This window comes from Rhipicephalus sanguineus, chromosome 3, assembly GCF_013339695.2.
Source record: "Rhipicephalus sanguineus isolate Rsan-2018 chromosome 3, BIME_Rsan_1.4, whole genome shotgun sequence".
NCBI lineage: Eukaryota > Metazoa > Arthropoda > Arachnida > Ixodida > Ixodidae > Rhipicephalus > Rhipicephalus sanguineus.
The window spans coordinates 158,393,466-158,407,602 of record NC_051178.1 but is presented as its reverse complement, the minus strand read 5'-3'; the positions used below and the strand labels follow the sequence as shown (position 1 = coordinate 158,407,602).

The 14,137-nt window shown below is 43.9% G+C and overlaps 1 protein-coding gene across 6 annotated transcripts in view; it reads left to right on the top strand.

Annotated features, from left to right (window-relative positions):
* Positions 1-13,452, top strand: part of LOC119387583 (uncharacterized) — a 101,784-nt gene extending 88,332 nt beyond the window's left edge. The window contains exons 1-6 of one of the 6 annotated variants that reach the window (XM_037655014.2): positions 970-1,036; positions 6,097-6,164; positions 7,637-7,720; positions 9,257-9,384; positions 10,780-10,959; positions 12,627-13,452. In XM_037655014.2, coding sequence (XP_037510942.1) covers positions 6,122-6,164; positions 7,637-7,720; positions 9,257-9,384; positions 10,780-10,959; positions 12,627-12,935 — 744 coding nt within the window. In that variant the 5' untranslated portion in view covers positions 970-1,036; positions 6,097-6,121 and the 3' untranslated portion in view covers positions 12,936-13,452. Of the gene's footprint in view, positions 1-969; positions 1,037-6,096; positions 6,165-7,636; positions 7,721-9,256; positions 9,385-10,779; positions 10,960-12,626 lie in introns of those variants that run through there. The other 5 variants (XM_049413569.1, XM_049413570.1, XM_049413572.1 and 2 more) reach the window with 5 other exon arrangements.
* Positions 13,453-14,137: the final 685 nt, after the last annotated feature.

The window sequence follows — 14,137 nt, the reverse complement described above, 5'->3', positions numbered from 1 at the left end:
TTATTTCTTATTTATACATGTTAGTCGAAGGCTTGCACCACTGTCGATACGCCAGATCACAGCCATTCGATGCCCCTTCAGTTAACAGTCGGCATTTCTGCTGTTCTCTTCTCCTGCGTCCCTCTTTGAGGGCCTTCCATTCTTTTGGAATTAACGTAACTGTAGTTCAATTGGGTGCGGAAAAAAATGCTGCAAGTTCCACGCCGTAAAACCGTCGAACATAGAATCTGGTAGCAAGCAGTGTATGTGATTGGCTAGTGAGGTCATGCTGGGTCATAAATCCGCCGCTAGATTTGAAATACGCACGCTTACGTATGATTGGGCAAACTGAGATCACATGACCTGCTTGCTCAGGCAATGGCGTTTCAGCGAACGTCTCGCGTCACGTGGTTTGACGCCGGCGCAGCCGGAATCCCGCTATGCGTGCACTCCCTGTAAGCCACATGACTTTCTTAAGCGCTTCGGCGCCTTTGCCTTAGCTTATTACAATTAATGTAATTATCTAATTAATGCAAATATTGAAAGTGCCAATTGATGTCCTCGTATTTTCTACCACTAGTCCATCATCATCATCATTTGAACATGATCTACATCGTTTCGTCTTATTTCTCTATTCCCTCTCCTTTCTGTGGTCACGTGACATGCGAAACGCCTACTACTACTGCTGCTGCTAATACTACTACTACCACTACTACTACTACTACTACTATACTACTACTACTACTACTACGACTACTACTACTACGACGACGACGACGACGACGACAGAGGGTAGGCAAGGCAGCTTGAGCTGTAAAAACCCATGGCGCCTAGACATGACGACGCGGCCTTCGCCTACTTCGCACCGGACCCCTGGGAGGAACCCGACGCTTGAGGCGGGAAAACGCGATCGAGATAAAAGTTGTGATGGCGAAGAGAGAGAGGATGAAAAAGCAGGCGGGTGTACGTTACGGAGTCGTACGTCTGTCTCTCGGTCCGTCAGTGCTGTATCAGTGACAGACAGCGAGAGTCGGCAGAAAGACCTTGGTTGAATTGCGTGAGTCCGCTTGCTCCTTCCGCCTTGCATGATCCGCACGTTCACAGCCCGTTGACTACTAAGTCCACGTGAGAGTGCGTACATGTCCTGAACTGAATTAATTAGCGTTCGGCAAGCATGCGCCGCGAAGGATAAGATAAGCAGACCTTATGTTTTCACTGTGGAGTAGGGTATCCGGAGTCCTGTTCCTAGCTGGCACTGGCGGTTGACAAACTTAGATGATGAGCCAGTGCTGTAACTTCACGTTGAGATGTTACAAATGCCACATATAAGATACATATGTAAAGCGTAGGACAGAGAACTGGTGGACAGTAAGAGCAATAAAATGATTACCAGCGATGGGAAACGCAGTCGAGGAAGGCAGGGAGTCAGATGGAGTGACGAAATTAAGAAGTTCGCAGGGATAAATGGAATCATGACGACGACGATGCATTATAACTCTGGTGTCCGTGTGCAGGTGCGCTAACTTCGTTTGTGAAATACGTTCCACAACAAATTTCACTCGCGAATGTGGGCAGTAAGTGCAAGGCGGAGTCGTGTGCAAATATTTGGAAAAAGGCAGGCGAGAAAAGAGCACAAAATAAGTTGCGTAAGCAAGACCCCAAAGCTGAGTGGTGGGCTTGTGGGACGTGGTGCAATAGCAGACTTCCTAGTCAAGGACAACCTAAGCAACAATTTAGTGGGTTAAAGGTGCACGTTGCCTAGTTCGCAACGCCATGGCTTTCGTAATCTTTTAAGCACAGAATTACAGTCGAAGCAGCTCTTCTAGGAACGGCGTATTTATCTGATTTGATAAAACACCCGGTACATGCCAACATCATACAGTGATACGAATCTCACGGGACCACCAAAAATATTCGTATCATCCGAAATTCGTATCACCAGAAAGCATGGAAAATTAGCATGCGGCAAAGGAAAGCTGGCGTACATTTTCATTTATTGTTTTTCAAGGCCGCGGCAACGTCAGGAAGAACCCTGAATGATTGTCAGTTAAGTTTTTAGATGTCGACAATCATACCAGCACTCGTAAATATATGGCCCGCAAGCGCGTATATAATTAATGAACCAGGTGCGCTGTGACCCGCGAGAGCAGTAGCCCCTTCCAAATTTTAGTATGTTTTTTTGCATGACACGGTAGTACTGCAGCGAAAGTAACGAAAGAAGCGCTTTCAAAATTACAGAACCACGGTCCTGTGTTATGATTTTGTAATCGCAGAGGTGATGGGGATGTTCTTTGCGAGTTTTACGGCCGTGCCCGCACAAGTGCGACCTCAACGGTCGCGCATGTTGACGTTGTGAGACCTGACTCCTTCGCCAAGACCGCCCTCGCCTTCTTTCGATCCTCGTCCACCTTTCATAGGATGTCTGATGCACGAAGCAGGCACGTGTAAACAACAGTACGGCGACAGCAGCCCGCGTTGACGCGTTAGAAAAAAAAGCATGGCGCTAATTTCCTCTGTAATCTAAACGCGAAGGCACACGGAGGCACATAAGAGCCTCAAAGATTTGCGCACCCTATCTCGGAGGCCGTGACTCGTCTCTGAAGGTTTATTCTGACCGTAAGAAAAATGTTGTTCTTACACCGTGATTTTGACAATTTCGCAGTGCGGCGCGCATGCCCACGCTTGCGTTCCCGCGCTCGCACGTGCTTGGCGCGTCTTCCGCGACAGCGCGGACTGCAGCTCTTCGTACCTGGGCGGTAGCGTACGTTCGTATCAAACATCGCTGGGTGAAAATCGGCTCGCAACAACCGTACTCCATTACATTGCAGGCCAATGGGCCTTGGCCGGGACCAACGAAAAATTTGTATGACCCCAAAATTCGTATGAGTTGTGATCGTATCAAAGAGGTTTCACTGTATTTACCGGCAGCGCAACCACACACACGGACAGAGAAAAGAAGCGAAAAGGAAACACAGCGCTGACACAGCGTTTCGCTTCTATTCTCTGTCCGTGTGTGTGGTTGCGCTGCCGGTAAATATGAAGTACAACGAACTGGCCCAAGTTTCCGTTTTGTTACATGCCAACATACTTCCGAAAATGGGGCTAAAATGATGGTTCAGAGCAGTGCTGTAGATAGAACATAGGCGGACACCTCATAATTAAGGCACTGTCACACTGGTCAAGAAAATTTTACCCTGCGCTTTTGCAATGTAATATATATCCTCCGCGCCAGTGTAGAAATTCGGCGACACAAAACGCAAGCGAACTTGATATTAGCAAGGAAGGCCGCGAGCGCTCCGTATTTTTGATAGCTACGGTTTGTCCCATCGCTTACGTTTAGCAATAGCGCTGAAAAATTACCCTAGTGAAGGAAGGAAGCGCGAAGTTGAATGTAGGGAGGTTTAACCAGAAAAACGTCTGGTTGATACAACTGAATACGAAGAAAGCAAGGCAGTCCGCAAACTTATCCCCGCCAAGGGTGTGTAAGTGTACTGAACAATTAAAAAGCTTGCGGTGTCGGGTACTCTATAACATGATTCTGCGACCGGCAGATGGCAACACTTAACAACAGCGCCTATAAGTCTTGTGATTGCAAGTGAAGTACTTACGTCTCACGCTATTGGAACGTTATTGTGGTGTCTGCAGTACCAAAACGTTTGCAGGCGGGTGTATAAATATACGCACTACATTGCTTCGACTTATTGTTTAGTTCGATAGCTCGAAGAAAAAAAAAAGTAGCTCTAGCGATGCCAAAACGTAACCGCTAGTTTCATCACTCTAATCAAACTTGCCTGTTTATGAGTGCCTTTTTTTCATTCTGCAGAAACAAGATTGGGTGTCGGCTGTGCCAGAAACAAATAAGTAAGATATTAGACAGCGTAAGCCTTGACAGCAAAGTATCTCATGAGGATCATGTTCCAGTGGCGTTTTAAAGAGGTGTTTTTTTGGAGAAGATATGGCATAATCTACGAAAGGCGCTACTTGTCGTTTCGAAAGCAAGGAAGAAAGGTCTCGGTCAAGGTTAATGGAGTTTTAACGCTCTATTTCTCAGAAAAGCGACGAATTGCCTATTTGGAAGAGAGACATTTTTGGTGTAGCAAAATCTTCGAGTGGTACACGGATGGGGGAAACACATGGCAGATCCCTCTGTCATAGGAATCGATATAACTAGGGCTGTGCGAATAGTGAATTTCGGAACCGAATCGAACACCAATCGAATAGTGATGACACCAAATCGAATACGAATACTAATCGAATACTCTTCGAATAGTTTTCGAATAGTAAGACAACATTTCTCAAAACGGTACTAGAACTACACAACATTTTTTTTGAAAGAAATATTCACAAACTTTCACCAAAGAGCATTATGCTTACTTTTAACAGACTCAAAATACCACAGTTATGAAAACTGAGGTAAGCTCGTACGCAGCAGCGACCCGATCCTTCGAAACATTTTGTAACTGCAGGTTGAAATATAGCAGTGACGGCAGATACTTTGTCGCCTGCTTTTAAATAAAACTGAGACATAATATCTAAACAATGTTGAACCGAACACCATGCATACAGCTAAGGCGGTAATGAAACATATACCTGCCATCGCAACATGGTCCGCGGCACTGAAGGCATGTAGACATCGGTGTTGAAAGCTGTATCTGCAAGAACAATTTACGCAAACACAACCCTTGCATCTATTGCTATTCATGAAGCTGAATGCAGGTGCACCTTCAGGTATTACAAGATGAAGTCAGGAACTGATTAATACGATGCAGCTGCAGCATAGTAAAAACTGAGTGAGTGTGGAGCTTTCATTAAAAAAAAAAACGCCTTCATCCGGTAATCAATATAGCGTCGGTAGTTTCGTAAAAGCTTGGGCTGCATGCATACTCGTAATTTAGCGATTAAAAAGAGAAAAATGGCCTTTAAGTGTTCCAAAATTTCATTATTTTGGGATTTTCCCGTCGGTGCTAATTATTCGAAAACTATTCGAAAAACATTCGGTATTTCGAGCATGTACTATTCGATTCGAGTACCGAATCGAATAGTATGCTATTCGATTCGTTATTCGAAATTTTCGAATATTCGCACACCCCTAGATATAACACGAAAGTGAAGCGTGTCTTCACAGAAGTAGTGCTTATTGTGTAGTGATATATGTGAGCTTGTACAATGTATATTGGTGCTCGGTAGCTATAGCACCGTTTGACTTGGATGCACCCACGTTTATGCCTAGTGGCACACCTCCATTGCGACGACTAACTCCCATGATCATGATTTAACCGTTGAGGTAGCTGAGGTCTTTAACATATACCTGGACACAGCGTTTCGTAAATCCCTCGCAAAGATGACATCAACAAGCGCCTAATAAACACTGGTACTCAATATGCACAGAAACGGCACGGTGTGCGCTCCCTAGTAATAGGGTAACATACGCCTGTGCTGATGCATACACTACCGCAATGCGCTTCAAGAACACGGGAGGCAGAAGCTCGTACCTCAAGCCGCGAACGCGCGCAGGTGTTCCACGTCCCGCTGGCCTCAGTCTCACTATTCCAAGGCACGACATTCGCCCGTCAACATCGTTCTCTTTCAGCAGCGCTTACTGCAGCAGTTTTATTAGTCGGTCCTATCGCACTCGAAGCAGTCGGCGGCGTAGTGGACGTAAGAGGTCGTAGGTTCAATTCACGGCGGGGGAACTTTTCCTTATAGTTTTTTCTTTCTCATCCGTTACCGTCCATTTTATTAACGTCATATCCATGACGGAAATACGTCACCAAAGTCTTGGTGAACCCCGGCATAAGACACTTTCGTGTTAAAAAGCGGGGGGCAAAACATGCGTGTCATCACGACTGATTTGACATTTAATGACGTCCTAAATATGTGTAATAATTGAAACTGACCGCACGCGGCACTGTACATAACCTTAAGTCCCCGTCTCAGCTCATAGCTTTCTGTCAGTGAAGCCTTTTGCTATCGTGACTTTCGTGACTTTCGGGTTCATCCATATTGGAAGAACCAGAAAACACAGTCGGAAAAGTACGACTCATTTTGCATACACAATGTCTTGTCAGAGCGACTGTTTATTCTCATTTCTTGCTTTATTCTTTCTTTCTTTTTCAGTACATAGATAAAAAGGAAGAAAATCATGAAGCACTTTATTGCGCTACTATGTGTCGCCGCGTACGCCGGTGAGTTTTACATTTTGTTATTCACATCAATCGTGTATTTTTTTATTCAGCTGCACGATTTATGCGTCCGTGGAATCATTGCTCACGACCTATCTTCCTTTCCTCTATCTCTTCCCTGCTCCCGAAAGAGGTGGCAAGTGTTGTGCCTCTCTAGGTGGCAGTTGTTAGCCTGCTCTCTCCCTCTGTTCTCTGTGTCCTTGTGTATGCAAATTAATAATAATAATAATAATAACAGAGATTACAACTGTCCAGCGCTGTTGACAAGACACTTCCCTTTTCATCACTATTATTTCATACGTGCAAATAAAGGGAAGGATGGCCTGCGCTCACGACAAATGCAGTGCTATGTTTTTTGTTTCCAGCAGTTTTTTTTAGGGAAGAATAATAAATGCTGCGGGCACGTTCTGTTTATCTGGTTAAAATGCGTAGAACAGGGAGCGGACAAACAAAATCTGTACGCACTGCTGGTCATGTACAAACTAAAATGCCTTATTTACTTTGGTGGTTCCTAGTGTTAAAAAAAACTACGGATACAATTGAGTCTTACCGGACGTGTAGGTGTGGCTTCGGTGTACACAAGTAGTAATATAAAAGCAGGGTGAAAAATACGGTTACTCTGACCAAATTGAAACATCTGATGTTGAACGCACACCCACATTTTGTGGCGCGTTCTCGTGTTTTCCGAACGCGTTCTCCTGACCTGTTTTCTTCTAAATATTCATAAAATGCACTAGAAACGCGAGGGTGGAGATGCTTGTACGTATTTAATAAGCGCGATTTCAGCGAGCTCATTTGTAAAAAAAAATAAATAGTAATTCAATGTTTATCAAGCTTCGGGTCTACAAGTCTTACGGGCTTCACAAAATAGCTATAGGTCAGCGGTACCACTCCGTTGACTTGCTGTTCTCGAAAGTATTCTATCCGTCGCAAGAGCGATGGAGAGTTCGCCCCGGTATTTGCGGTGGCTCCGCTATAGATCTCTGCAGAGCGCACCGAAAATAAGAACTATGGCTGATGAGAAATCATTTTTTAACAGCATTTGTCTGTTTCATTCGACATGACTGTTATTCCTTATTTATTTACTTCAATCGCACAGCCCGGCCGTCTGCCCGTGTTTTTAATAAAACGGAAGTGAATAGAATAGATCGAGTACTTGAAGTGGTTTCCATGCAGACCTCTGTGAATCAGTGTGAATCAGCCGCTGCACATATCAATTCGGAAAGAATAACCGAATAGATATTCTTAAAACTAGCATGCAGCTATGTTTTTTTCTAATGTACCTGAAAGCCTTGAAATAGAAAGTAACACAGGTTACGCTAACGTTATAATAAAGTACTAGGCTTTGTTTATTTTTCTTTACCTGCGAACTTTACTATTTGTGATCTTACAACTATGTCCATTGCAAGCGTACTCTAATTTAGAGATGTTCATAAGCGCCTTCTAACTGAAATAAACCCCGTGAACACTTATAGGTCATGCATCGGCTGACAACAGATATCAAGAAGCTGTCCAAGACTTTATGGGTCTCCTGGAAAGAGACACGTCGCCACCTAAAGGCACGTTGGTTATAGGAATACATCTGGATGATTACTTTTGTATTCATTGAAAGTGCTGCGCTCGCCACTTTTGTATTGCCTTCCTTGGGCAGAGCTCACAAACGGAATCAACGAACTTACACAATTTTTCCAGTTCTGCAATGAGTTAATAAAACAGCCGTCGCCGCTGTCTTTCCATAAGCTACTTACAGGTACCGCTAAATCATCGCTTGCCCTCGCCTCCAACATCCAAGACCACAGGCTGCAAATCTCAGCGTCAGTTAGGCGTAAAAAATTTCTCGCGATCGATATGCCGGTCTCAGATGACGCCTTTTAACTCACTAACTCACGCGTTTTGGACCAAAACGTCGAACTGTGTGGTTTTCACAGCACCTCCTTTCAATCAAATTATTGTTCAACTGATCAATGTACAGTACTCACAAATTTAAACGCGACAGCATTTTTTACACGAAATTGTTTTATGCCGGGGGCCAACAAAGCTTCGCTGAAGTCATTTCCATCGCGGAAGTGACGTCGGTAAAATGCACACGAAGAGATGACAAAGAAAAATCCAGGAGGAAAAATTCATTGAAAACTTGAGAGTCGAACCCAGGACCTTCCGTTCCGCGACTATAGGTGCCGAGTGCTCTACCCACTGTGCTACCGACGCTTTTTTATCGTCTGCGCATACACGAGGCTTCACAATGACACCTTATATCTCTCACCCCTTCTCCTTCTCCCATGGTTGACGGAGGTGGTGCCGCCATCTGGGAGTGGTGAAGTAAAGTACTGCATCATGACACTAACGAGCGCCGACAGGGAGCGCTTCGGTAGTTTCAGGCGCAACGCAGTTTCGGTGCTTCTTTAACATAACGACTGCTATGAGCAATTTCTCGTGATAACCGCGTCATATCGCTGCAAATCTAGCCGCTAAAGGTAATGTTGGCTCCGATGCAAATGTTGGAGTCCAAATTACGCCAATATGGCACGACCTGCAGATGCTGGAAACGAAAGTACGTGCATTACTTAGCCCTAAATTTTCGAGCTTCAATCCGTGGGTACTGTACAATATAACAGAATTAAACTTACACTATAGTGATATTGTGTATTGGTACGTATTGGTGGGTGTCTGCTCGAACCACAGTTTTACTGTTTCCAGCAATGCATAACAGCTGCCTGAATTACGTGTCCGAAGGATCAACTTAAACTTTTATAAGACTTAGGCGATGCAAGTGGAAGAGACTGATTAACGGATTTGGAAGGGCATACGTTACCCTGCAAGAATCATTTGTGCTGAGCTTAGAGTAGACGTCTATTTGAAGTTTTATGCGTTATTGTTCCCATGTTCACAACTTTGCCCGATGCAGTCACTCTGCATTTATTCTTCTACGAATGCGAAAAAACAACAACAACAAAAGAAGAACGTATCAGTGATGGCGAGCAATGGCGGCGATAAGCACAGAATTGTACGTGCTGTTGATGTAGATAACACTTCAAATAATTAACGATCCCAAAATTCAATTATCGTGATTGTTACTTGCTCCTATATTCCCGCAGGAGGCTCAAGCAGTGTGAATCAAGCGAATGATTTCATCGACGTTGTCCTGCTGCAAAGGATGCCCGCACTGATCAGGGAAACACCTGGCTTGTTCCCGGCTGCTCCCTTGCCTCCTCACTATTTCAAGGCACGTTTCAGGTGTACTTGTGCACATCATCAACTGATGCCTGGTGGCAACATCTACGTCTAGCTGACAATATTAGCACAGCTAAGCACAAATAGGAAGCCGGTGCATACATCCTGAGCTTAGCTGATGCTGCAGCGCCTGAAATGTCCAGAATCTACGTTCAAGAACACTCCTGATAGAAAGAAAAAGATTGTTAGCACGGGGAAAACGTTAGAATGTAATAAATGGTCCCGCCTATAGTACTTCCTACCAGAAGTTTCGTGATGACGCCGGAACAATAGAGATCGTTCTGTAGCAAGGATATATAAAGTACCAACGTTTATTCAAAACGGAGACAAGTGAAACATTGTAAAAGCAGTAATGCCAGTGGGACAGCCATTCTACCTGCGCAAGAGCCAGTTTTGGCTAGTGCCGGCTAACTATATATCGACATGTGCCATGTGAAATTAACGTCGGCAGCAATGATTTTATGTTTTAAAGATCTACAATTAATGTCCCCTGTTCCTTCCTTACCCTAATTATCTGTTCGCTTCATATAGTTGTGTCTAACGCAAACCAGCCGCCCGACAGATCGCACGGCTCTCGTCCTCCGAAATCCAAGTAATCTAAGTTGAACTTACAGCTATAGAAGGTAGGCTTGGCCAGAATAGGGATACTATATATCAGCTTTTTAAGATGGAGTGATTTGACTGCAACGTTCACAAATAGCTGAAGCGGACACGTTGACTGGTACGCGGCATTGTATGAGCTATTTGAGCTGGACATTCCCGGTCGTTCTTTCTACTAGGAATTTACGAAAACAAACATTGCTGATTTTGCTTGAGCACAGGAATACCATATCGTTCAGCACGAGATGAAAACTGACCACCTGCAATGCAAATGATCTGGTCCGCGAAAAATTTAATCCTATCTCGAAGAATGAAAGAAATACAACAGGCAATAAGGATATGAAGTAAAGAAAATTGTCAAGCAGAATCGGTGATCATTGATTGATTGCATCAGAGTAAATTTTAGATATTCTTAAATGGGAAGTAACCTTGAATTCTATTATCTGTAAAAAGGAGTGGAGGACGCTATATATAAACCCGCACATATCTCCTAATCAACATATAATTAAAAAAAAACTGGAAATGAAGGTTCAAGTGGTTCATAGGCTCTAGATGAGACAGATGTACTAGGTGAATGCCGCTCAAAACTATTCCTTCCGGCTTTTCACACGTGCATAAAGTAACAGTGTTTTTAAGAGCTACCCATGTAAGTTCGGCTGCGGGATGTGGCGTCCTAGTCTAAAGAAGGCTACAGCCAGTGAATCCAAAAATTCTCGCCCTTCGGTCAATAAAGCTTCAATGTATAGGCAAGCATCACCGAACGAAATACTTATTACTGCGCTTTCAGGTGTACAAGACGTCCATCACCAACCGTGACTTGAAGGTGAACGTGACGCGAGGTGGGATAAGGAACTTCGACACGGCTATTCACCGGGTCGGTGACTGCATCCCGGCTCTGGTGGCTGGAAACACGAGCGTCAGCTGCACACTCAGCTTCGACGGGATCCTCGCCGAACTTGTCACTGTGGTATGATATAAACCCCGCCTTTGAATGCGTTAGCATTAGAATTGTCAACGTGGGAAAAAATGCGCTAGTTTACACGAAGCCTATCGTATTTATTTGCGCAGTGCAAACACTGCTCGCTTATGTTGGCTGTCCAAGTAAATAAAAGTAAATAAAGGTAATTCAGTCCACGCTAATGAATTTCTCTCGCATTAACTAGAATCCCAACAATGATGTCAATAATGCCTGAGGATATTTCAAATCATGATAACATGCAGAATAATAGAAAGCTGCGCATACTTTTATCAAAAACGCTTCGATTCTTTTCTGTTCTTTTGAATTAGAGGAAAACGGCCTCGCCAGTTTCTTCCCAGATTCCCACTGTTTGGGTTCTAGAAATATACGTACGTAGGGGACTAATATCAGGGGTACATCCTACCAATGTGCTTTTTACTCAAAAAGTAACATCCAATAAATAATGCACGAGAGGCCTCTAAAATAATGTATCCATGTAAGAAAGAACTTATAAGCATGAATTGTTTTCTTAGAGAGTGTCTTATCGCACTCAAAGTTCAACTCAATTCTCCTATCTTCCTTCGTAGTGGCTCGAATTTCTGCGATCCCGCATTTGCACGCATTTAACTAGTGCAACATACGCGCGGTGTCCTCTTTTCGCTATTTTCGGTCGTGGTATGACTGCGACGTTTGGAAAGAACTCTATGAACGCTTTGATGTCGAACTCTTACAATGAATGTCACTGTGAGATGTTGTAATTGTTGTTGTTTAAATGATGAGACACTGAAAAGTTAGGTTACAAAAGGGTTGGCTATCGCAAATATGTAATAAAACCTAATCAGTGGTTTCAGATAGTCGGCATTAACGCAGCCCACCTTTCTTTTATTGTGCAGCTGAAATACTGAATTCACACAAATAATATATGTCGCGAAAACAAGAATGAGTTGGTTGGACATGTTAAATAACTAGCTCACTGTGTGACAGTTCTTTTGGCGAAAATTATAGGCCTTTTTTTTGTTGTTGATGTAGTTTTCTTGCCTCGAATGAACTTCAGTGCGATATCATGTCCAGGAAATCACCTTTGGTTCTCGCTCTGAAGGTGTTCTTTCAAGGAAACAAAACAAGTTACAAATTGGCCGCAAGGGCGAAGCAATAAATACCGGAGCAAGAATTTTGAATGTTATACAAAGTAAGGCTAACAAATTTAAGAGCCTTATGGATTGTAGTGAACATGAGCTTGCTAGGTGAACGTATACCCAACATCAACCAGCATCCATTAGATTCATACCCTTTTAAACTTCTAGGGTATAATATTATCTGGGGTTTAACGTCCCAAAATCACAATATGACTATGAGGGCCGCCGTAGTGGAGGGCTCCGGAAATTTTGACCACCTGGGGTTCTTTAACGTACACCTAATTCTAAGTAAACGGGCCTCAAACATTTTCGCCTCCATAGAAAATTCAGCCGCCGCGGCTTCTAGGGTATAATTAGCCTTGATTGAAGTTTTATACTGCACAATTTTTATTAACTGCTCACTAGAGGTTTGTTCCCTTATTTTAGATCCGTAAACTGCATAACTTTTTTTCTTTGCACTGGGCGAAAAGCTGTCCGAGCAAATCCTCGCTTACTTCACATGAAATGCTTTGCAGTAATACTCACATTACTCTGTTACAGACCAAGGGAGACAACCTTCTGAACATAGTGAAATCCGTGGACGTGGAAGCCCTGGTCTACAACACGACCGGTCGGCTCGAGATCACGGCGGCTCCGAACAGACCGGGCTTCGTGCGCACTCTGTTCGTGGAGGGCGTCAACTTCGACGTCAGGCCCGGAGCCAACCTCGACCTCAACGAAGTCCGAATGAACAACTTCAAGACGAACATCGCCAACTTTCTCAGGGAGGAGTTGTACATGAACATCTACGGAAACTACCAGATACTTCTCAACCACGCCGCCGCGCGCATGAACTTCGCTCTGTCCTAGTGCCTCTCTGCTATCGATGAAACGAAGAACGACTTAATGTCGTTACATGAAACTTGCCGAAAGATACGTAGCGAGCGCCAAAAAGCAAAAAATTCTATTGTTCGGTATTCATAATCTTGTTGGCAAGCCGAAGTAAAGGTACAAATAACAAAATAAAAATGTTTAGAAAGTTATCAAATTATTAACAATATGTGCACGAACGCCTACCTTAAACGTGCGCATGATATGAAGTAAGCACAGAAGAAGGCGGTGTAGCTCGGATCTTTTTGTCCAGACACTACCTACAAATGTTCCAAGGGTGACTGTTTCAGGTATAGGGCCACGTTTCCAATGCTAATGCCCTGGTAGTGACATTATTTGCGTGCTTGTGACTAGTGCTTCTTATTTAGTTTTTTACAGCCTCTCTGTCCATTATTTTTTCTATGCAGAGTGCTTGAAATTATGTGTTCGCCGTAAAGAAGCCTGATCATATATCTTTTGTTTGCAGTAAAAAAGAACTAAGAAAGAATTAAGGGGCCTGGAACTACTTCTAAAAAATTGAAAACATGATGAAAGCCGTTGCTATAAACACTACGTTGTGTCCCGTAAGTTTTTTTTTTCTTTTTTTTACAAGATAAACGGGGAAAAGGTCAAAGGAAGCCAGGCCCGTAGCCAGGAATTTTTTCCGGAAAGGGGGGGGGGGGGTGCGCTTGCTCAAAACCTTGACTATTCGAGAAAAACACCTAATTTTATTATTTATTTTTGGTAAAAACACTTCATTAAAATTTCGGTAGGGGGGGGGGGGGGGGCAAGCCCCTAGCCTCCCGCCCCTTGGCTACGGGCCTGCAAGGAGCTCATTCCGCCCATCGGATTATTATCACACGGGCTACAGTACCACTGTGATGAGCTCCAGTGCGAATGTTACTTTCATTGAGCTAAAATGACGTAATTTTATGGGCAGTATTAAAGCGTTTTTGGAAGAAAATATGACGACGAAGAAGGCATCACCTCCTAATCTGTTCAAAGCCGCTAGTGCGACTAGCCTCCCGAGCAGCATTGAACGGTAAGTGAAAGCACGGGCAGTTACATAAAGGGGGTTGCAGTTGTGAATGAGTCTTCAACAAACACGCAGTCGCGAGAATTCTTCGAAACGGTACCGTAATAGCGGAGCTCTACGCCTTTGATGACCCAAAAGTGGCCTCCACTCGCTTCGCTCTTTCCTT